Source organism: Amphiura filiformis, chromosome 18 (assembly GCF_039555335.1).
Source record: "Amphiura filiformis chromosome 18, Afil_fr2py, whole genome shotgun sequence".
NCBI lineage: Eukaryota > Metazoa > Echinodermata > Ophiuroidea > Amphilepidida > Amphiuridae > Amphiura > Amphiura filiformis.
In genome coordinates, this window is record NC_092645.1 from 31349210 (window position 1) to 31373599 (window position 24390).

General features: G+C 36.5%; 1 protein-coding gene across 1 annotated transcript in view; it reads right to left on the bottom strand.

The window, feature by feature from the left end:
* Nucleotides 1–718: 718 nt before the first annotated feature.
* The window catches only part of LOC140140114 (scavenger receptor cysteine-rich domain superfamily protein-like), a 79141-nt gene continuing 55469 nt past the window's right edge, over nucleotides 719–24390 (bottom strand). Inside the window, 13 exon segments of the mRNA XM_072161943.1 lie at nucleotides 719–3161; nucleotides 6580–6606; nucleotides 7862–7961; nucleotides 8948–8989; nucleotides 10091–10270; nucleotides 10721–11035; nucleotides 12718–12862; nucleotides 14457–14620; nucleotides 15510–15675; nucleotides 17119–17261; nucleotides 17766–18071; nucleotides 21584–21779; nucleotides 22546–22658. Of these exon segments, the coding sequence (XP_072018044.1) occupies nucleotides 3041–3161; nucleotides 6580–6606; nucleotides 7862–7961; nucleotides 8948–8989; nucleotides 10091–10270; nucleotides 10721–11035; nucleotides 12718–12862; nucleotides 14457–14620; nucleotides 15510–15675; nucleotides 17119–17261; nucleotides 17766–18071; nucleotides 21584–21779; nucleotides 22546–22658 (2018 nt within the window). The 3' untranslated portion in view covers nucleotides 719–3040.

The window sequence follows — 24390 nt, forward strand, 5'->3', positions numbered from 1 at the left end:
CAAAGAGAGGGTCATGATGAGCACAACTTTGGCCAAAACGAGGCCTATAATGACCACAACTTTGGCCAAAGAGAGAGCCTTGATGACAGCAATTTTGGCCACCAAGAGAGGCCCATGATGACCACAACTTTGGCCAAAGAGAGGGCCATGATGACCACAACTTTCATTGCTTTTTTGAAAATATGTTACAGACACAGGCCACTCTACCCCTTCCCTTCAGGATACACCCCATGAACCTTGACCCTCAATTAAGTCCCTGAGTAAATATACCATATTATAACATATTTTCTGAAAAATTGGATCATTAATAAATGCTTGATAAACCCATACCATTCACAAAGCTGCTCTGGTTAAAGTACTTATCTTAAACTTCCCACAATGCATTTCTTCCATTATAGTTCATTGTACTTATTTGCTATCTACTGCAAGATGAGTCGATAGTGACAAAAAGTACCTCAAAGTATCTCAATGCTTTAGACATAAAAACACATAAAATGAGATTATTTTCAGACATGCGTAATGATTATGCCAAGATAATCCCATCCTTATATGGATAAAGCTATGATCATAACATAATGTCTTGCAACATCAAAATATTAAATAAATGAACATAAAAACAATATTTTACAACTTCATCCAAGATATTATGTTGGCTTGCATAGATTAAAGAGTTGCAAAATATGCATATAATGGTCTATTCGAATTCTATTCCATTTCAAATGGAGTCACCCATTCAGGTAACCCATTTGAAATTCACACCCCCTGTGTGGGAGATTAAGGTAATGTCTTCCATAGGGGTGTATGGATTTCAACTGGAATAGGCCAATTAAATATGATGGCAATATTTGAGCTGATTTGATATAAGAAATATGGACTAATAATTCAAAATTCTATTCTTACAGGGATAAAGGGCAGTGAGCGGTATACTAACTGGATAATATGTTCACTATGAGGGGAAGGTGATAACCCTGACTTGAAATAGCAGGACAAATTGACCACATTTTGGGATGTGCTTCTTCCTTTAAGTCCATTTCAGGCAAAAAAATTAACCTCATTTGGGTCATCTATAATAGTATTAAATAGCAAATTCTTGCACACATTTTGTCCCAGTTAACTAATTCTGGAAGCAAGTCATGAGGTGAGAACTGTGAAAAATCCCCAACCCCGGAAATGTTGCACATATACCACACTGATAAAAAGCAACAATAAGATGGTAAGGAAAAAATATGAATAAATAAGTATTTGGGAATGTTATGAACAGAGATATCTAATCATTAGGATGTGCTTTGAGTTGAGATGCACGCAAAAACTAAAGAATTATGATTATTTCATCGGGAACTGAAAGACCAAGTTGGCAGCAAATTGTAACTTTGAAGTTTGTGATTATTGAAAATGGAAAAGTTCAATTTTGGTATAGTAAACATAACAATTTAAGTTCGTCAACTCACATTTTACAGAAAGTTTGATCACATAGATTACTGTGGCATGGCTATTAAACCAACCGATCTTACTTGAATGGGCTATATGCCATGTGAAATCCATATATCCTCAACACAGAACCTTAATTTTCCACACAGGGAGTGTGAATTTCAAATAGGTTTACCTGAATGGTTAATGACTCCATTTGAAATCTACACTCCCTGTGTGGGAGATTAAGGTCATGTCTTCCATAGGGGTGTATGGATTTCAACTGGTATATCCCAATATAAGATTATACAATTATTATACGTTTAAAAAATTGGCATTATTCTATAAACAAGAACTGCACATCTTCTCACTAGAAAAATTCACTCTCTATCTCTCTTCTTAATTAGACCACCATATGAAAGAATGGAAGACTTTTCACATTTCATAGACGAGTGTCTTTACACAAGTCGATAGATTATTCAGTTGAAATCCATATACACCCCCTATGGAAAACATGACCTTTATACCCCAAACAGGGAGTGTGAATTTCAAATGGAGTCACCCATGCAGGTAACTCCATTTGAAAGTCTGACTCCCTGTGTGAGAGATTAAGGTCATGTCTTCCATAGGGGTGTGTATGGATTTGAACTGGAAATTGCCCTCAAACCATTTTTTGATTTTGCTCTTAAACTTCAAGAAAAGAGCCATCATGAAACATATGACAGTGGTGATGAACTGCTACCATGCGAAGAGTTGGATGAAATATCACTAACAATTGAAAAACAATGATTTTATAAACAAAAATTGAAATGTTTTCTTCTCCCAAGATTGATTATCAAAATCTCAGTTCAATGTGTACACTGTTCTAGGACATCAGCTCTGGGTGGATCAGGAACTGGCACATAATTTATCCAACTCTGCAACATGACTCAAATTGTTTTGTTCATATAAATTAAATTAGAGATTCTGTGACTCAGTAACTCATTTGATTGAGTCCACTTGTTAGAGTATGAAGCTAAATGACTGTTATATAACTCATGTATCTGAGTCCAGATGATAGATATGCCACATAGAGTATCTAAGCAATGCATGGATTTGTTCATAGTCCTCTATTTGCACACAAAATTAAATTTGAGAGATTCTGTGACTGAATAACTCATTTAATCGAGTCCATTTGTTAGAGAGTTTAACTAAATGACTGTAGTATAACTCATGCATCCAGATATGCCACATACATGTACAGCATCTTACCAATGTATGTTGTTTGCTCATAGTCCTCTCCATATTTGCATATAATATTAAATTACCAAGATTCAGTGACTCGTTTGATTGAGTCCATTTGTTAGAGTGTGTCCCCCATGCCATCATCCATACCATCATGTTTTGAGTTAAAGCAATGCATGTTGTTTGCTAATAATAGTCCTATTTGCATATAAATTAAATTACCAAGATTCAGTGACTCAATAACTCGTTTGATTGAGTCCATTTGTTAGAGTGTGTCCCCCATGCCATCATCCATACCATCATGTTTTGAGTTAAAGCAATGTATGTTGTTTGCTAATATAGTCCTCTCTATATTTGCATATAAATTAAATTACCAAGATTCAGGGACTCGATTGATTGAGTCCATTTGTTAGAGTGTGTCCCCCATGCCATCATCCATACCATCATGTTTTGAGTTAAAGCTTAGTACTGGTTCCTCCATGTCATCCCTGGGTTTGCCTTTTGGTTTCCATATGCTGTTTGGTGTACTTCTGTAATGACATTTAACAATTGAACAAATTGTTATAAAACTGCGAAAGATTCAATACAACAATAAATAAAATCAATCAATCATCAATCAATCAATCAATCAATCAATCAATCAATCAATCAAATCAAGCAAATCAAATCAATCAATAGATCAAGGAATAAAGCCAACCAATCAATCAAGTCAATCAATCAATTTAAAGAATAAAATCAATAAATTTATGAAAGAATAAAATCAACAAATCAATCAAAGAATAAAGTCAGACGGTGGTCATCAACCGTCAACCAAGATAATGTGATGCTCAGTTGGAGGGGAAAAAGCATATTTACGGATTGTTTTGCTATATGCTAAAAACGTTGATATATAGTATGCATTTTTGGCAACATATAGTATGCATTTTGGCAACATATGCATGCAAATTATATTGTGTACAACCTTTATAACACTTAGTCATGCTTCAAACCTTAATTATCATTCCATTTTGGGTCTGCGCCAGTGCAACAAAAAATATTGCAACAGATACACAATTTTGAAAGAAAGGATTGATTATCAAGCTTAAACATGGATCGACCAAAGTTAGACACATAGGCATGTAAGGATATAAGAAGAAGAATTTGAGCTGCAATATGTGGAAAACTCTAATTGAGAAGGGTCAGAACATGAATGCAAGAGTGTTGTTGAAATGATCACTCCATGTAAAAACACTTGTGTTCTGATGGGACTAATGAAATCCACAAAACCAAACATCTGCAGAATCCCAATCAAACTCCCATTTAACAGTGACAGCTTATAACGTAATACGACACCTCATGCTATGGAGTACATGTATGAGGTTCTGCACATGAGGAAAATAAAGATAAGCTGACCAATGAGGAGATGAGAGGGAATACCACTATGATCAGTACATGTCATCTAGTAAACTAAAGGAGAGGTATAATGAACAGCCCAGGGGGGGGTACTCAAGTTTGGTTTTGGTAGGGACGTGTCGCTGAGATTTTGGAAGTGGACCCATAAATATACCAATTTTTCAAAAATTTGGACCCATTTATATACCAAAAGTCAAATTTTTCGGCCAAATTTAACCAAAATTGTCTTAGTTTTTACAAATTTTCCCAAAATTTTGGGAAAATTTTGACAATTTTTAGCTAGATTACGGAAAAATTGGGCTGTTTTCCGAAAAAAATGAAAAAAAAAAAAAAAAAGGACCCATTCATATACCAAAATAGGCTTTGAAAAGGGGGTCATTGATATACCAGAAGGCTGAAAATGCTACCCATATTTGCGTGCACGCCCCGTATGGTCATTTGTACTGAGTACCCCGGATGAACAGTGTTTCTATGATCATGAGGAGGATGGTTATATGATCAGCTTTTTGTGACTTTGAAGACATTACAGAGGAGGGATTATAATTATCTGCATTTCTGTATTTTTTTTTGCTAAGCTTCAGGAAAGGTGTACACGGGGATTTTGGTAGGGACGTGCGCTGAAAGTGGACCCATAAATATACCAATGTTTCAAGAAATTTGGACCCATTGATAACCAAAAGTCAAAATTTTCGGCCAAATTTAACCCAAATTGTCTTAGTTTGTACTAATTTTCCCAATTTTTTTTGGAAAATTTTGAAATTTTGGCTAGATTGAGGCCAAATTGGACTATTTTTTTCGAAAACATTTTGAAAAAAAGACCCATTCATATACCAAAATTGGCTTAAAAAAAGGGGTCATTGATATACCAAAAGGCTGAAAATGCTACCCATATTAGCGGCACGTCTCCGTATGGTAATTTGTACTAAGTACCCCCCCCCTGGGGGTGTACAATGAGAAGGGTATAATGACCAGCACTTCTATCACTATGCTGTATGTCTTCTCAAGTTTGGTAGTGTAGGTGTGTATTTGGCTGGTAACAATAAGCAATAATATTGTACATGCAAACTTAGTCCAGCAGAGCATACATGTAAATCTCAAGGGCTATTTGCTGGCATGCTTGCAACCAAACACAAAGCTACACGACATCACCACAAACTGGAGATGAAATGAAAAGTATAAGAGTATAAGATATCAGCAGTTTGATCACTTTGAATAACACAACTAGACACTAAGATGGAATATGCAACGATCAGCTTTTTCTCTGGTAAACTATAGTACTGCGGGAGAGGGTTTATAATGAGTCAAGTATGTAATGACCAGTATAAGATGACTAGGTGGAAGCAACATAAATGATTTAGGGGTTCATTGACTGTAACATCCTTTTTAGGCCTCTATCTGCTTTTATGGCAAAAGGGAGGGGAATCAGGACAAAAGAGAAAAGTATATTTTCCCTCTTTCTGTGTGGTTTTGAACCACCGATCCCTCGGGATAGCAAGCCATAACATTTGACCTGGTTGGCCATCGTTTTCTAATGTACTAGCTGCTCCAATTATTGTGCAATCACATTATGTGGGCTGCTTGGGACTTTGTGCTGCAGTATTTTGCTGTGCTGTAGGATTTTGAAGGATTCAGCGAGGTTTGGGTTAATAGAAAAATTGAGGGCATGATCACTGTTTATGCCCAGTCCAAGACATACATGCCAAAATATTGGTGAATGCTTTTCATTGAAATAATAATAAAAAATATGATGTAACATTCTTAAAAATGTGATTTTCCTGCTTTGTTTCTATCCATCAATCATCACTTTGAGCAGGACCATTTGCACCATTAAATAGGCAGTGGTATCACCAAATGCAAATGAGGGGAGCACAAGGGATCAAATTCCCCCAGGCAGAGATTTGCCCCCCCCCCCTCAATAAAAAGCAAACAACTTTTGGAAGCAATTTTGAGGACATTTCATGATTTTTTACCCCCCTGAAATTCACTTTTCCCCGGCATCCTCTCCCACTGGACAAATATTATGGTGCCGCAACTGTAGATAGGATATATAGGGTGCAGGCCTTGCCGTTTGAGGCGAGCGATCACTCTCGCTCGCCACCGCTCGCCTAAACTCGATTTCTAGTGAGCGATTTTCCACTCGTCCTATAGGCCTTAACTAAATATCACTCGCTGCAAATCTCCCAAAATCAACTGTAGAATCAGCCATTTCAGCATTTAATCGATTCTGTGCCCCCTCCAAGCGTAGAAAGTCAAAGATCTTAATGTCAACATAAATACCGTTTTAAGACCGAAGCTCTACTTGATTATACCCAAGTAAGTGATATTTGTGAAAATTCTGCCACTCGCCTAACATCATGCTAGCGAGTGATTTAACCACTCGCCTTTAAAATCTAGACGGCAAGGCCTGGGTTGTACGCATGATAAGCTTTTTTATGACTTTGTAACACTACAGGGATGGAATAAAATGACTGGCATTTTCATGGTTTTTTGCTACACTTGTTGCGATGAGCACTATGAGCAGCATTATCATGCGAACTGAAAGTAATAAAGACCTACCCAAGAGCTCTCCTTGCTCGCCTACTCCTTAGATGGATAAAATAAAACATAGAAAAAAGGTAAAATTTAAGAAGAATTTGAATAATACGGAAATATAACTTAAAAGTTCCTGTTTTGGTAGAAGGAAAATTCAAATACAAATATTTGTATTGTTGAAGAGGGTGGCCATAACATAAATCTGTTAGTGCATGGTAACTTCTTTATATGAAAGTTCAAAAACTAAATCCACATCATGTGACTATCCATGCATGAACCAGGTGTGAAGTTGCCGGGCCTATTCAACTTTTAACACATCGTAGCGTAAGAAGATGACATAAAGTTATAATGACTCTTTACTTGTCGTAACATCACAATGTATTTCTGTTACAAATCTCTATTGTAGTTGAAATCCATCCTGAATTTCAAATTGAGTTTATACCTGATGATTGGCTCCATTTGAAATTCAAACTCCCTGTGTGGAAGATTGAGGACATGTCTTCTATAGGGGGTGTATGGATTTAAGCTGGAATAGCCAATTATTTACTTACGATGTTTATCAATCATAAATCTCTGCAGAATGAAATGAAGTTACAATGCATCGTATATTATGATCAATTTGAAACTTACGATGTGTCGTAAGTTTTAGCGAAACACACCGCAAAAGTGTAAGGCTAATGAAAGTTGATTCTTAGTTTCCCGTCACCTGCCCACATCACATTTTCAATTTGACCAAAACTTTCACTATTTTCATAAAAAAAGTCAATCATCTGAATATTGAGATGGAAAAAAATCAAAATTGAAACTCTCAAAATGTCTGACATCCCCTGCGGATCATAATCAGCATTTTTTCTTAGTTGTAGGGGTAGAGGATGCAGTAAATAATGGAAATTTAAGGATTACCTTATCATGTTTCTTTTTATTTTAATAAACACAAATTCAAATCTTTTCTCAATCTGTTGCAAAATGTCTGTCATCCCCTGCTGATCATAATCAGCAGTTTTTCTTAGTTGTAGGGGTACAGCATGTAGTAAATAATGCAAACTTCTCTTCATTTTAATAAACACAAATTCAAATCTTTTCTCAATCTGTTGCAAAATGTCTGTAATGATGATCTATACCTGTTTTGAGGTGGTCTTTCAAGTTTCATCAAAAATATAGGTAATAGCCATAAAAATGAAACTTTTGACAATAATGACATTTTCCAAAATAATGAATAATGAAATCATGACACTATATTTCACTGAAAAAAATGTGACAGGAAACTAATCATTTCATTTCATTAGCCTGAAATCCATGTACATACCTTGACCGTCTTCGTTGTATTATTACTATGATTCCAACAATTACAATAACGACGATGATGCCTAATATTAAACCACCAATGAACATTCCTGCACCATTAGCTATTAATAAGAAAAGAGAAAATGTCAGAAAGTGAATCGTTACTACCATAACCATGAAATCATAATACAAATCATACAATGTAAAAATATAATGCATCCCATAAGAATTAAGACTAGGGGTCACTTTGGCACATGAAGCCCCCCTCTCCCCATCCCTTATGTATATTTTACAATTTCAAAATTGCTTTTGTACAGTTGTATGAATCTGATACATGCTAGAGAGTTTTGATCTATTCACACCAAATTTGACCCATAAACAATTGAGTTTGAACCAAAATATGACCGGGCTAAAAAGAGGTGATGCATTCAACAATCTTGAAAAACACCTTCTTGAAAATAAAATTGACGCATGAAGACCCCTACACGTTGAAATTGTGTTGCCTCTTACAGCCTCTAGTTCTTTCCCCAAAAAACACCCCTTTTCATGTGCTTTTTTGGTCAGGTACATGTAGCTGAACTTGTAGCATTCTTACTCCATGGGCTCTACCAGCCAAATTGTCTGACTCCAACACGAGGGGGGGGGGGAGTTGGGGGATGAGGGGCACTCATATACTTCATGTGCAAATACCAACCCTAATCAACCTTTCTTTGAAATGGTGATTGAAGGTCATCAATTGTAACATCAGCATTTTCTTTTTAGTAAAGGATCCTGAAATTAGGACCCTGAACACTGTCTGAGAGGTACTTGATTTTGGGCGAAATCCACTCACCTTTACCACAAATTTCTGCTGGAGAATAATAGTAACATGTTGGGTTCTAGTGTCCCCTGGTTTCTAATTAAGACCCATTTTAATTGGTTACAACATGGCCTATATCATATCTTGAACCAATCAGAGATAGGGTACGAATGCCCAGTAGGACTGAAGGGAATTACACTTAAAAATGCTAAGAAATCTATTTTGATTGGTTACTCAGATGATTATATCATGAAATTAACCAATCAGATGCTCTGTAAGAAAGGGAATAGTGATTGATAGGATACTTACTTGATCCATTTACATTTGCAGCACTTGCTCCTTTTAAAGTCCCTGGAGAATTAATAACAAAGTCATTATTACAAAGGTTGAATATTATGTTTAACCCTATGTGAACTACCTGCCGATTGGCCAAAAAGAAGTTTTCATTATCAATTGGACCAATCAGCAATATTGTTAGAATAGTTTCACCACGCAAAAAAGTTGGGGTGAATTATTTGCAAAGCTCCATTCTGATTGGGGATTAAAATGAAGATATCATGTAATTGGCCAATCAGAGGCAATGTTAGATCGGCAGGTAGAGCTCAGGGGGTTAAGGGTATAACTGGAAAGTTCAGGAGAGACAGAAACATGAGTAGTTGAATGTTTCATCTTGACTATAGTTTTTGAGGCTGTTAAACTCCAGGGTGAGTAAAAAAAAGTGCAATAGGGCAAAGAATCCATTTTTATTTTAGAATCAGCTTGAACTTTTATGTTTTTAAAAACTTTATATAAATGATATATCCATTTGTGTGAAACAATGAAATAATTAGCATTTACCATTCTGTTTTTATGACACATTTTTCAGTGATACCCAATTTGAATGTCCACCAGACATATACAGTAAATACAGTACAAATTAAGGTACCAGTTGTGTTTACCCCTACGTATATCCTAAATAAAGACAAATATTTCAAAATTAAAACAAACAGCCAATACCTGTACTCATTAGCTCTGGTTTAAAACCTTATTTGTTGAAATTGGTTGAGAATTAAAGAAACGGTGATCTAAAACCTAATGAAGAAACAAAATCAAAAGTTGCACTTTTGTGTTCTAATTAATGAAAGCACGACACTAGTTTTAATGTGCTAATCAATGGAAACATGGCGTCAGTTCTCTTGTTCGCGATACGCGTTGTGTACAAATCAATATGACATGCAATGCAGCAAACTGCAACTTTTAAATTGGAATCTTCCTTGGGTTTTTGGATCGTCATGTCTTTATTTCTTGAACAATTTCAACAAATGAGGTCTTAAATTCAAGCTAAAAGATTAAGCTGTTGGCTACTGGTTCCAATTATGACATATTTGTCTAGGATATACAGGGGTATTTTAACATAACTGGTACCTTAATTTTTTGGCTTACTGTAAACAAAGAAACAGACATACTACTTACTTTGGCACTCTGGCATTTCCCCAGTCCACATACAAGAACCTAGACAGGTCAAAGTTTTGTTACCAATGAGTTCAAAGCCCTTGTCAGTGCATTCAAAATCTACTGTGCCTCCAATGTCGTAGTAGGTCTGATTTGGTGTTAGTTGGCCATGGCGCAGTTTACCAGGGAAGTCACAGGCATCTGAAAACAAAAGCATAAATTTATTTAACATTCTGAAACACTTCAGAAAGTTCCTGTAATCTTATTAGTTCTTAGCCATGTTATATGACACAATATAACACAGTTCAGCACTTGTGAGTCATTGCAATACACCACCACGTTAGATTTATAAAGTTTACTTTGAGGACTGTTAACTATCAAAAATATCAATTTTTAATCATTTGCCATAAAATATGTATTTATATCGCGAATTTCAAAAAATCAAAATTATTTGATATCAGAATGACATTCTTCGTATTCAGAATGCACTTTGATGTCTGATGTGCTCTCATGTCCCACAAAAAATACTGCCCAAACGTTCATACCCCACCCCTTAAGAATGTGTTAATTTTGAGCTGAAAAAATGAGCTTGAAATTATGATCAATTAATTACATACATACCTAGACTCTTCCTCAGTCTAACTTACTCACCTCTACACATTACAGCTGCTTCAAATGCTGCCCCATTACAACCGTAACTCCCTGTTTTATAATCACATTCTCTTAGCCTAGTCTCTGTCCCAGTACAGTTGACTTTCTGCCAGTGCATAGTTGTGGTTCCACTACGAGGTACCTCCAGTCCTTTCATGGCTGATCTGAGCCCGCAGTATCCTAGTTGTTTGCATGCTACCGTGCCTTCCCTGGCGCTCCAGTTATCGGAGCAGATGGAACCCCATTGGTTGTTAAATAAGATTTCTATAACGCCTGTTGCTCTTTGGTTCGGTGGTCCACCGACTAGTCTGATGTCTACGGAAATATACAAAATCAATTTAATTGTATAATATGGTAAGAAATCCTGTACCACATCAAATCTGCAAAGCTTAAACTTTCTCAAAAATCAGGGGAAGTATTTTCAAGATTATTTTGCTGTTCATTATCATCTATTAAACATGTTTAAGACAAAAGGCCGTCCCACAGTCTTGATTTCATCTCTGGCTAATGGTGCAATGCAGAGGCTTACTATAAATCTGTATGTAAATGTGACCCCCCCCCCATCCTACAAACCCGCTTCTAAACAATGAGAGCTAAAACCACCATCCTCTCAACACTACCCAAACCCCAGTGCAACTGGAGCACTGTGTGTTGACAAAAACTCAATTAATCTATTCGTTTTGTTGACCTGTGGAATCTTTTTGAATTTGATAGAAATCTTTCTTCCAAATAATTGTCCAGGGGGGGGGGGATACTCACGCACAAGCGCTATACTGGGATGTGCTGCCCAAATGGGGTACTTTTTCAGAGTGGGTCCTTAATTTACCACAAAAATGGGAATTGTATATGTATATGTACTAATTTTGTATTCAACTCTGGTGTTCACTAAGCAGTAGACTCATTCCATGTCAACTCCAGGGATGTGCACCGCAGCACCTCTTCAATTTTTTTCTTTTTCTGTGTGGTGGTAGATATTGATGAGAAAGTAAAATCCCGAAAATTTGAGCTTCATACTCCATTTCGTTTTCCCGTGGCATCAATTTGAAATTTAGGGGGTCAGCGTAAAAATGTGTTGCAACGCGAAGACGACGCTTGAGGTCCATAAATGTATAAAGGGAACCCTTTACAACTTTGAAAACTTTGATGGGTAATATCTCAGCTAAAAGTTTTCTAATGGACTCAATATTGGATAAGAGTAATGTCCTACCAAAGGGCTCTGACTGGCAAAAAAATGGACAATAAAATTATTTTTACTTTTGGAGTTCTGACTCCCCAAAGTTGGTCCTGGATGGACGAAGTTGCATTTTGAGGGCCCTATATCTTTGAAAGTAAAGGAGTTACAAGTTTTCTGATGCCAGATTTGAATTCTGCACAAACATGTACCCCATGATACATACTTTTCAAAGTTGTAAAGGCTTCCTTTTATACATTTATGGACCTCGAAGCGTCGTCTTTTCGGCTGCGACATATTTTTATGCTGACCCCCTAAATTTCAAATTGATGCCACGGGAAAACAAAATGGAGTATGAAGCTCAAATTTTCGGGATTTTACTTTCTCATCAATATCTACCACAACACAGAAAAAGAAAAAATTGAAGAGGTGCTGCGGTGCACATCCCTGGAGTTGACATGGAATGGGTCAGTATATAAGGAGAAAATTGTCCGATGATCAAATAAAGATGTAATCTATGCACTGAATACTAAAATTGCATCACAAACTGCATTATGTTTGGTCTATGACACACCTTTCGATAGAAAGTCATAAGATATTTCACTTATTTAAGGAATACTTGAGTTTACAAAACCTTAGACAAGGGTTCATATTTCATGAAAAATCATTAAACATGGGACTCTGTTTTTTGTAAAATGACCCTTAGAAAAGGGTAAGGGTTTTTTTGCCTTGGGCCGCACACCCCCGTCGAAAAATAATTCATGTACCCCTACAGCATCAATACTGTACAGATCTTGGTTGATCCCCTATTACTTTCTCTACCTACCTTTGCAATTAACAGCAGCTGTTAGGCCACTTTTACACTTGGAACCTGGTGATGTTGGGCAATCTTTAAGCAGCTTATGTTTGGAGGTACATTTTACATTATATGTACTGATGGGACTTCCACTCCCTAGCTTGTACTTAGTAGCCTGCAGTAAATATAAAATAGACAATTAGGTTATAATCATCATCTTATTACCATATTAAATTTTTTTTTTTTAAGGAGTCGAAAATGTATTTTTTCTAATGGACGGAGTGCCAGTCTCTCTTTCGTTAGCAACCATGAAATGTATGGGGGAGGATCGCCACATCTCCTGCACAGCAAGTTTGGTCCTTCCCAGCATTTAAGAATACCTGTACCCATTTATACACCTGGGATGAAGAGGACTGATCAAGATGAAGTGCCTTACTAAGGACACAACACAATGGCATCACTGAGGCTTGAACCAGCAACCTTCCGATTACGAGTCAGAGCCTGTTCCGCTCAGCCACCATGTTCCCATAATATTACCATATTAGACTATTATAATTATTTAAATTTGCTTGTAAAGTAACTTCGGCAATTCTGTGACATCAGGCAGCTATAATTTTGCCAAAATGTACTGTGTACCAGTGCTGTGAGCAAACACTGATGATTTGAAGCTGTGCATACTGACTCACCGAGAGTAAAAATCCAACAGAATTATATTAGTATATGGTTAGGATGATAAATTGATCAAGGTTAAAAAGAGCTTAGGACCACTGGTATCACCTCGGGGTGGGGGGGGGGGCACTTCCAATTTGAAAGGTGACACATATGTAGAGCTGTTAAAAGCCCCCTTTTCAGCAGCGCTGTCACCCATCCCAAACAATATCAGTTTGCATGCAAAGGGAAAAATATATGCAAGGGCCATCAAAAGATCAATAGTTGATAATCAGAAATATTTTGTACAACAATTTGGCTGCTCTATCAAATGATCTAAAAGTATAGGTCAAGTTGATGATAATTGCTCATGCATATTTCATAAAACACATCCAATCTATTAAGGCCAAAATACACAAGGCAATCTCAATTGTTAAGCCTATTAATTAGTGGGTGACCATGAGTTATGTATTGCACTGGCAGCCAAGCTAAACATACTCAGCAGTTTGTCAAAAAGCTCAAATATACCCAAGGAATGTAGGGCCTTGCAGATCCTTGTGGGACATACGAGGTTTTGGGATATAGTAAAACATAGCAAATGATTAATGATTTTCATTATCATGTCCAAGTAAGTCCTTATATTTACCAAATGACATGTTCCCCCAACTGATTGGCTGGAGGAAGTTACAAGGATAGATATGAGAAAGGTTTTTAACACAAGTCAACACATACATAAATGACAGCCAGTGAAAAAAATTTCACTGACTATCCAGGATTTGAACCTGGGACCTTCGGATCACCGGGCCGATGCTCTACCAACTGAGCTAATAAGTCGGATGGAGAAGAGCAGTGATGTTATTATCTATAGGCCTTCAGTTCAATACCCGCCCTCTATCATCTTCTCATCCAAGGAGCTTTAAGAAAGAGGTTTAGAAATCATTCCGAAATCATATTCGAGACGGAGAAATAAAGTTTAATCTATGTGGTAAATTAAATATGAGAAAGGTTTTTAACACAAGTCAACACATACATGTAAGCAAAAACCAGCATAAGCTACTGGTTTGTTTTCAATTTGTGCAATTAATACAAACCCCGGATACAACCACATAAAGCACACCTACCTCCATTGCACTTGTGTTATATAACTGTTGGCAAACCACCTCTGCATCGTCCATGTCCCAACCATCAGAACACACTGTACCCCATTTCCCATCCCTGAGTAGCTCAACTCGGCCGCTTAATGTATTGGTAGATACCGTACCATTCTCAAAAGTTAGTTTTAAATCTGGAAAAAAATGTAATTGTACAAATATAACCATGAGTGTGATGGTAAAAAAACACCTTCCAGAAAGAATTGGATTTTTTTCTAATATATGTGAAAGTCCATGCTCTCCTGATTACAAAACTGAAAAGTTTATTTTAATCAGACATTCGGTTCTTGAGATCTGGTCTGTCAAAATGGCGCGAAACCAACAAATTGGCAACAACTTTCTTTTTATTTTCTTTACTTTTAGCATGCAGTGTTGCCAGGTAATTTTCTAATTATATATGCATGAATTATGCAAAGTAAAGTTTTCAGATACAATTAGAAGAGGTATGGTACTGAAACTTGGTACATGGGTAGTACACATAAAATGCAACAAACCTACGGATGTGTTGGCAAATTTCCATTTGCATAATTAATTAGGGCCCTAATCCACTTTTTTAATTAGTGAACCTAATTAATTATGCAAATTGAAATTTGCCAAACGCAAATGAAAACTTTACTTTGCATAATGCATAAATATATAATTAGAAAATTACCTGACAACTGTACTTGTCAAAAATATAGAAAATAAAAAGAAAGTTGTTGCTGATTTGTTGGTTCCGTGCCAATTTGACATGCCATATCTCGAGAACCAAATGTCAGATTGAAACAAAATTTTCAGTTTCGTAATCTACAAGGCAAGAGTGTTAACATATTTACATTTTGTGTAAAATATGGCCAAAAATTATTGATGGGTCCAGATTTCTTAAAAAAAATGGTATATTGCTGGGTCCACTTTTAAATTCTTAGCGGCACACCCTATCCAAACTAAATTTGAGTACTACCCCTATGCACCACGAAGCTTTGAACCTGTAACCTATAAATCCCAAATCAAGGTTTGAACCCCTAACCTTATAATACAACTTACCAGTGCATATTACCGATGAGTCTTCATAATGTTGACAATTATGGCTTCCCCACCCCTCACTAGGGCATTCTTCTAAGGCACTTTCCCTTCCTGTACATGACATACCATCTAGTAAAATAGGCCCTGAGCCTTGGCCAAAAGCGGCACAGCATTTAGCTGCTAAAACCTACAAAAGAAAAATTACAGAAAACAGATCAAAAAAAGTGTTTAGTTTAATTTTCAGATTTTACGTTTTATTACGGGTGGTCTTAACCCTGGAATTATGGAAACTTTTGGGCCCCATAACTGCTTAATTGTTGGTCTAAAGTATATAAAAGTACATATTTAGAATGGCAAAGACTTGATGAATCTATGTGTGATCAAATTTGGACAAAAATGCTGATTTTGTAGAAAATAACAAGGAAATATTTTTTACCGGTTATACAGTTATGAGGCACAAAAGTTTCCAGGGTTAAGACCACCCATAAATATTCACTTGCTAATTATGATAATGTGGCATAAGCTGATCAACTCAGATTAAAGTTGGCAATAATGAAATTGAGATATAGGCAAAAATAAGAAGCAAAAATCCAATAAAAATATACAAATATGGACATAAGAAGTTCATAACTTTGCAGATAAAGATGCCAGAGATGTGGGGATTTCAACATCATCTAGTTTCATCTGTTATTGTTTGCTTTTAACTCTGAGACTTTGAATATGAGAAGGCCCTGCATTTTTTCGATTAAAATACTGGTATTTTACATCTAGGGACCCTTACTATAGTGTGTCTTAATTTTAAGTTGAGAGTATTGATGATGAGATGATTTCAACATCATCTAATTCCATCTGTTATTGTTGGCTTTCAACTATCAGACTTTTGAATATGAGAAGTAAAGACTCTGCACAAAATTGGTGCAATAGGCAATTACTAGTGTTTTACATTTAGGGACCCTTAATTACTTTAGAGTGTACTCTCATCTTAAGTTGAGAGCAAGACCACGTTGGATTTTGCAATGACATATTCAAGTCATACGTGTTACCCTAATCCAGCGAAGCGTATAAACATGTGTAGAGGAGTGAATTATCCATACACTGGTGAAGCAATTGCGTAAACGCACTGATTCGAACCTGCCACTGCAAAAACCAATATGGCGTTACTCTCAACTTGAGATGAGACACATTGGGCTGTTCCAGTTAAAATCCACACTACCCCTGTGGAAGATTTTGGAAATATCTTCTATATGGGGAGTATGTTTTTCAAATGTAATTGGTCAGGGTTAATCATTTTGAAACTCATACTCCCCCTGTATTATGAAATTACCCATATCTTTCACAACTGGAGTGAGTATTTCAAATGGACGTTACCCAACTATCTATTCCATTTGAAATTCATACTCCCCCTGTGGAAGATATTTCCAAAATCTTTCACAGGGGTAGTGTGGATTTTAAATGGAATAGCCCATTATACCTCCAAGGTATGTCTCAAAGCTTGCGCGCGCATTTGTAAAATCATGAGATTTGGATAAAAAGAAATGCGGAATTTTTTTTTTATTTCAAATTTTTTTTTTTTACTTTTTCCAGAAAAACTTGTGAGCTTTGAGACAAACCATTATTTTTTTGGCCTTACCTCATAATTTCCATGTTGTCTGCACACAACTCTTGCATCATTTTCATCCCAGTTATCGTCACATATTGTACCCCATTGGCCGTCATGGAAGACCTCCACTCTTCCCTCCAATTCGTTGCGTCCTCCAACTAGTCTTAAACCACCTGAAAATGCATCATAAGATGACAAGTCAAAGGAAATAAGTCGGTTGTCGAAAATATTAAATTTAATGAGGAAAATATATGAGCTTGTATGAAGCAAAATGGGGAATTAGAGACTGTCAATTGGGTTGAAAGGACCTTTAAAAGCACTAACAGGCAAAGTCCCCGTGCTTTGTATGCACTGAGAATTCTCAAATATTCATGAGGGCCAATCATTCAAATTTGATTGGGTCTTAAAACTTGAACAAACCTGAACACCATCTCTGGTATTCTAAGAAATGGGCTTCAGTCTTGCGTGATGAACTCCTCCTGTTAAGCTAGTCCAGTTGAAATGCATACAACTCCTAGACATAAACTTAATCTCCCACACAGGGGGTGCAGAACTGCAGATTCAAAGTCACCCGGTACCCATTCAGGTAAACTAGTATGTGAAAGATCATGTCTTCTATAGGGGGATGGATTTCAACTGCAACAGCCCAATGTGTAGTGTATCACAACCATGCCTACCTTTACATTTGACACCAGCACTTGGTAATTTACATTCATAATCTCCCCATGGTTCATGTGGGCAATCAAATATATTTTGTTCATTCCCTGTACATGTAAAATTGGTTAAAAATCCTCTTCCGACTGGACTGGAGGTATCTGGTTGTATCGTATCCACCGTACTGTTGTATAGTTGTCTGCATAGTACATCAGCATCGTTCAAATCCCAGCCGTCACCGCATATTTTACCCCAGCGGCCGTTATGTGCGACCTCGATGCGTCCCTCTGGTAGATTTGTGGCCAGGCCATCTTTGGTCAAACGTATAGCTGTGGAAATGATGGAGTATTTAATATTGGTTAGAAAATAGATATTAGGGTCAGTCCGGCGAGGACAAACAAACGATATCGCCATTTTCGACGTCGCCATTCGATTAAGATATATAATCATGAAATCTTCACAAACAATTCTAAATGTGTTTTGTGTTGTCAGAGCAAAATTATGTTATTTTATAATCGTTAGGGCATGACAATGTGCTCCACTAAAAGTACAGTATGTTGTTTTTCAATTTGCATTTGGTTGCTAGCTGTCTATTTTGAACAGGCTGTCAATGTTGTAGTTTCGTCAGCTGGGTACGTCACATGTCCTATACTGCCTGAGACTGTCACCTTCATCACCACACTGCCCCCTCTCCAGATACTCAACCAGTTCATTGATATAGAGGGCAGTATTATGACTTTATTCCTTTCCAGGTGGTGGCAGCCAAGATATCAAAAAATATAACATCGCCACTGGGCTCATAACACAAATACAAGACTTTATAAAATAATTCCAAATGGGTAATATGATACCAAACACTATTTTTCACCTGTTAACGCGGCTGTGTACTCCAGCCATTGTTTCTTTCTCAAAATTGAGTTTTTATGATATGTTTGTACCTTGTTATGTTTTTTATAAATACAAGGAATGAAAATCCAGATTTGTAAACTCCAACTGTAATATTTTAAGGATTTTATTTCACTATTCCACTCGTGTTTGAAATTGAAAAGGAAAGAAAATCTTTGTTGTACCAGCAAGGTACACGCGCGCAACAACTCATCGCGTTACGTGTCGCGCAATTTATTAACGCACAAATCACGCTGACGATACGCGGTGACGCTTATCTGCATGCCGGCGCATCTTATGGAAACACCACGGAAGCACTGATTTCACAAGAACCTAGTGGTCAAATGGCTCCGTTTTAGCTGATAAAATGTGGGTTTTTTCAAGTTCTTTCCCCCGATTTAAATATCAAGTTATGAATGGATTTCGCTCAAACTTCTCAAGGGGCTCTGGATTTACCCGATGTTCACGTAATGTAAGGAAGAAAAAGGAGAACTGCCGCATGCTCCTGTAATCTTCGATCAAAGTGCAAAATACGACCACTTTAAACTTCAGCGGCCATTATTTCAATGTTCATTTTCTCGGTAAAATGCGATTTAGGTACTACGATAACTCAATAAATACAGCATCTATAGGTAAGCAAATATGATCATCGTAAAAAGCATGATCGACTCAAGAAAGCGGTTTTCTCATTTTTTTATATTTTGGTCTATTTCCGATTTTGGGCATCATTTTGTGCAAATAGGCGTTTTGAATTTTAAAAGTTCATTTTGATGCCTTATATGGTCAATATCTCAAAAATAAGGCCAATATCAAAAAAAATAAAAAAAACGTTTTTGGAATGGAGCCTCAAGATTGAGCTAAAAACAAAATAAAATATTTTGGAAAGAGTGTTTTTTTGTTATGATGTACCTAACAAATATTGCCAAAAACTCACTTTTTGTGATTTTCTTCAAAATTGTTGTTTTTACCCCAAATTTGTATTTATATTAAGATTTATTGATGTCTTGCCTTCATAAAAATGTATACTTTTATATGTTTTGCGCTAATAATTACAAAGTTATTGCACTTTTACTACATGCATGTCTGAGAGTACACAGCCACCTTAAAGGAGGATTTTGTGATCCTAGCACCCTCTTTTTATGACTTTTTCAGTAGATATCCACGAAAGAAACTTATTCCCAAAATTTCAGTTCATTCCGATTTTGCATTTGAAAGTTATGCATGATTATGTGTATTACACTGCTCCATAGGCCAGTGTGTAATTTCATTCTGGTACACCAGAACAAAATTCAAATTTGATGATATTTTTGCTAAACAAATTAATCTGCAAGAAATATTTGGTACATAAACAATATGTAGCCATGCAGACGTCTTCAGTGGTATAAAAATCTCAACTTTTTTTGAAAAAAGTGGGGGGATGAGGCTGTGGATCACAAAATGCCCTTTAAAAGGGTGAGAATGAATTCTAGTGTAAGAATTTTTTTATTTTTTGCATGACTAACAGTTAAAACACATTAAGGGATCTGGAATGAGCGTTTTGACAGCATTTTTTGTGGGACATGAGAGCACATCAGGCGTGTCGAATTGCATTCTGAATCTGAAGCATGTCTTTCTGATATCAAATAATTTTCATTTTATGAAATTCACGATATAATACAAATTTTATGACAAATTATTAAAATTTGATATTTTTCACATTTTGGAGATATAACAGTCCTCAAAGTAAATTTTATAAATTTAATGATATAGTCTTAAAGTGTATGTAGCTGGGAGGAAAAGCCGACGATCAATTGAAAATTTTGACCTTTCATATTGAAGATATGGATTTTTTCCCCAAAAATACCTTTTTTTTGTGGTGTTTTGGGAAAAAATCCATATCTTCAATCTGAAAGGTCAAAATTTTCAATTGATCGTCGGCTTTTCATCCCACCTATATACACTTAGGTAGAAATCATCAGATTTATAAAGTTTACTTCGAGTACTGTTAAATATCATAAATATCAATTTTTAATGATTTGCCATAAAATGTGTATTACATTGCGAATTTCAAAAAATCAAAATTATTTGATATCAGAAGGCCATTCTCCGTATTTAGAATGCAATTCGATATGTCTGATGTGCTCTAATGTCCCACAATAAATACTGTCCAAACGTTCATACCCCTTCCCTTAAGTGACCCAATCTGGGTTTTACAGCAACTACGGTTGCTGGGTTGCCCTAAGTCATCTGTTCCTTCTCAGATAAGTGTAAGACCCAAATACACTAGTGCGCACAAAAAGTATACGAACACTTAAAATAAAATCAATATCTTAAAGACACTAAGCTTAATTTACCAAATGAATTACTCAAAAGATTGGGAATTTTATTCTGTGTATGAGCTTTATTTTTCCAAGTTATACTAATAGATGACTTAGAATTATTTGATATCAAGGCCATTCTTCGTATTTAGAATGCAATTCGATATGTCTGATGTGCTCTAATGTCCCACAATAAATACTGTCCAAACGTTCATACCCCTTCCCTGAAGTGACCCAATCTGAGTTTTACAGCAACTACTTCCTTCTCAGATAAGTGTAAGACCCAAATACACTAGTGCGCACAAAAAGTATCTGAACACTTAAAATAAAATCAATATCTTAAAGACACTAAGCCTAATTTACCAAATGAATTTAGTCAAAAGATTGGGAATTTTATTCTGTGTATGATGAGCTTTATTTTTCCAAGTTATACTAATTTGAATAAACAAGATAGCATTTCAAAAGTGACAAAATGCTAATTATGAGCATGGCAAGTGAGTGTTGATCTCTCATGCTATAAAGATCCCATTGAAATAGCCGGTAGAAATCACCCCGAATAGCCAGAATTTGTCACTTTTGAAATGCTCTCTTTTTCATTCAATTCGGTACAACTTGGGAAAATTTAGACAACTGAAGAATTTTAGGATTCTATTCCTTACCCCTACAAACTACTCCAGCAGACTCGGAACTGCCACAGTTATGAGAACCCCAGCTGCCATGGTAACAATCCTCTATCCTACTCTCGGAACCTTCACAATTGACATCATCTAGCAGGATGGTCTCTTCAACAGCGCCAAATTTGGAACAGCAAGTTGCAGAAACGGCTTCGTAGTTGCCTAGTTGACGACATACAACCTGTATGAAATGGGGATGAAATTTACAGAGTGTCAAAAAATAAGTGAACCCTATGAAGAACCTCCTACCAGTAAATTATGACCTTTTACTGCTAGATAACCTTTCACCTCAATATCCAGGGTTCGAATTCGGCTGTATCGCATAGCAGTTTGCTCCACATTTTGAAGTAACTGCTACCCAATTTTGCATTTGTATAGCACTTTTTTTATAGTGCTTTAGTATATGGAAGTATCCCTATTATGATTAATTAGCCAAAAACTGCTACGCAAATTTTTTAAAGAAATTCGAACTCTGTCAACGTCTGAATCATTTATGTCACACACATCATCTTGTATCCCTCACCATTGTCCGATCATGTCAACCTTTTTATCCTTCCATAGGACTGAAACTGCTGCCATGACTACCCCACAGAACTTTGACTCTAAATGACCTTTGACTCCTATATGACATGTAGCATCTTACCGCTGCATCAATATCAATATCAGGAGTCATCACACATAGCTCCTCATTGTCCATCATGTAGAATTGCATTCCCCTCTATAACACTGAAACTACAACTGGACTTTGACTCTAAATGACCTTTGACCCACATATATGACCTTTAACCTCTTACCTCTACATCATTGATATCCCAGGCGTCATCACACATAGCTCCCCATTGTCCATCATGTAGAATTGCATTCCCATCTACAGGAATGGAAATACTACCACTGAACTTTGCCTCTAAATGACCTTTGACCCACATATATGACCTTTAACCTCTTACCTCTGCATCATTGATATCCCAGGAGTCATCGCAGATAGCTCCCCATTGTCCCTCGTATAAAACTTCAACATTGCCTTCCATGGGGTTGGAACCACCTTTGAGTCTTACCGTAGCTGAAAAAAGGAATGAGAAGAGTGGACATTCATGTAAATACCACACAAAAAGAAAGTCCAATAGTTAGGCTATATTTCATGACAATAATTCATCACAAAATAGGTCAAGTACTCTTTCAATGCAAAAGAGTGAAAAACTCACTCCCCAAACAGTTTCCATAGGGTATTAAATAAAAGGCACTAAATTTAATGCCCATGTGACCCATGGGTGCCACCATACCAAGACCACCAAGTGATCAGTAGATGTGCTACAATGCTAAGAGATAGGAATTTTTCAGACAAATATCATCAAAATTGCTGAACATTTAAAAGGCAACTTAATTACCGGTATACATTGGGGATTCTAGTATAAATTGAATGTAGACCTAACACACATTTTTCAATTTATCTTTTAACATAACAATTCTTAAGAATTTTCAATAGTATGTCATTGGTGGTAACAACATTTCCCACCCGGCTAGTTGTGCATGTGCTACACACACAAAAAAAAATACTAGCATTCAACTTGTCAATGTAAAATTATGAAACATGAATTTCATCCATGGTGTTGTCTTTTTAAAGACATTTCTTGTTTTTGGTATGTTTTCAAGAACTAAAGTTTTGATCGACGGAAAAAAAGAGTTATCGGCGGAAACTCTTACAATAATACTACAAAGTTGCAAAAAAATGACAAATTTGCTAGAAAATTTGGACATGCATCCCGCATTTCCAATTGAAATACAGGGTGGGCCATTAAAAAGTTCACACTTTTTCGATGGCTTATTTCTCAGAAATGAAAACACATATTGAAATAAGTTGAACATATTTGTAAACCTCTATGTCTGGACTGTCATTGCTGAAAAGGGCATTAACATCCATGGTCTAATTACAAAATGGCGACCATTTAAAGCAGAGAAGTCAAAACCACTTTGCACACACGTAAGACTATAGACAATGATCATGCATATTAAGTTTTAGGCTTAAGCAAGTTTAAAAAAGTTTGATGACTCTATATGTATTTACTTGAGTGTCATTGCCGTGGTCATCGGACTCATGCGTGTATGAGTTGTTTACTGTTTGAAAATCATTCACCTGTGAAATTGACACAAAAGGCTGATTGGACATGCTCATTTACATAACAAATACACTAGTTTTGGAGGGAACTTCAAATTTAAAATGCCTTGCGTGCGTTCTTGTCATTCATATTAGAGATACCCGTGTAAGTACTTTGAGGTGATTCTTGCTGTTCAAAATGCGGCAGTTTACAAAGGAGGAGCAATTTTCATCGAGGAGGAAATTTCAAGAACCGGAAAGGTGCGCTCTGTCCTGAATGCATGGCCGAACCAGTTTCCGAATACCAGACTTCCTAGTCGCCGACACATCTATAATATTAAACAAAAGGTTCACTTACATGGAACTGTTCTCAATCTAAATCTAACAGTGGGAGACCACGAACAGGAAGATCAGCCAATCACATTGCCGATGTTAGAAGGGATTTGCAAGCTAACCCAAGATTGAGTACTCGACGGAACAATTGTCCCCATATTCCAAGGACAACGTTCATACGAATCATCACTCATGATATCGAATGGCACCCTTACAAGATCCTTAAGCGTCATGGACTGCAACCAGGAGATCCAAATCGGCGACTTCAGTTTTGTAACTGGTTAGTTAACAGAGCACGTCCCTTTCTTGATACTGCTGTTGTTGTTGACGAGGCAAACTTTCAAATGGACGGGTCTGTCTCTTCTCA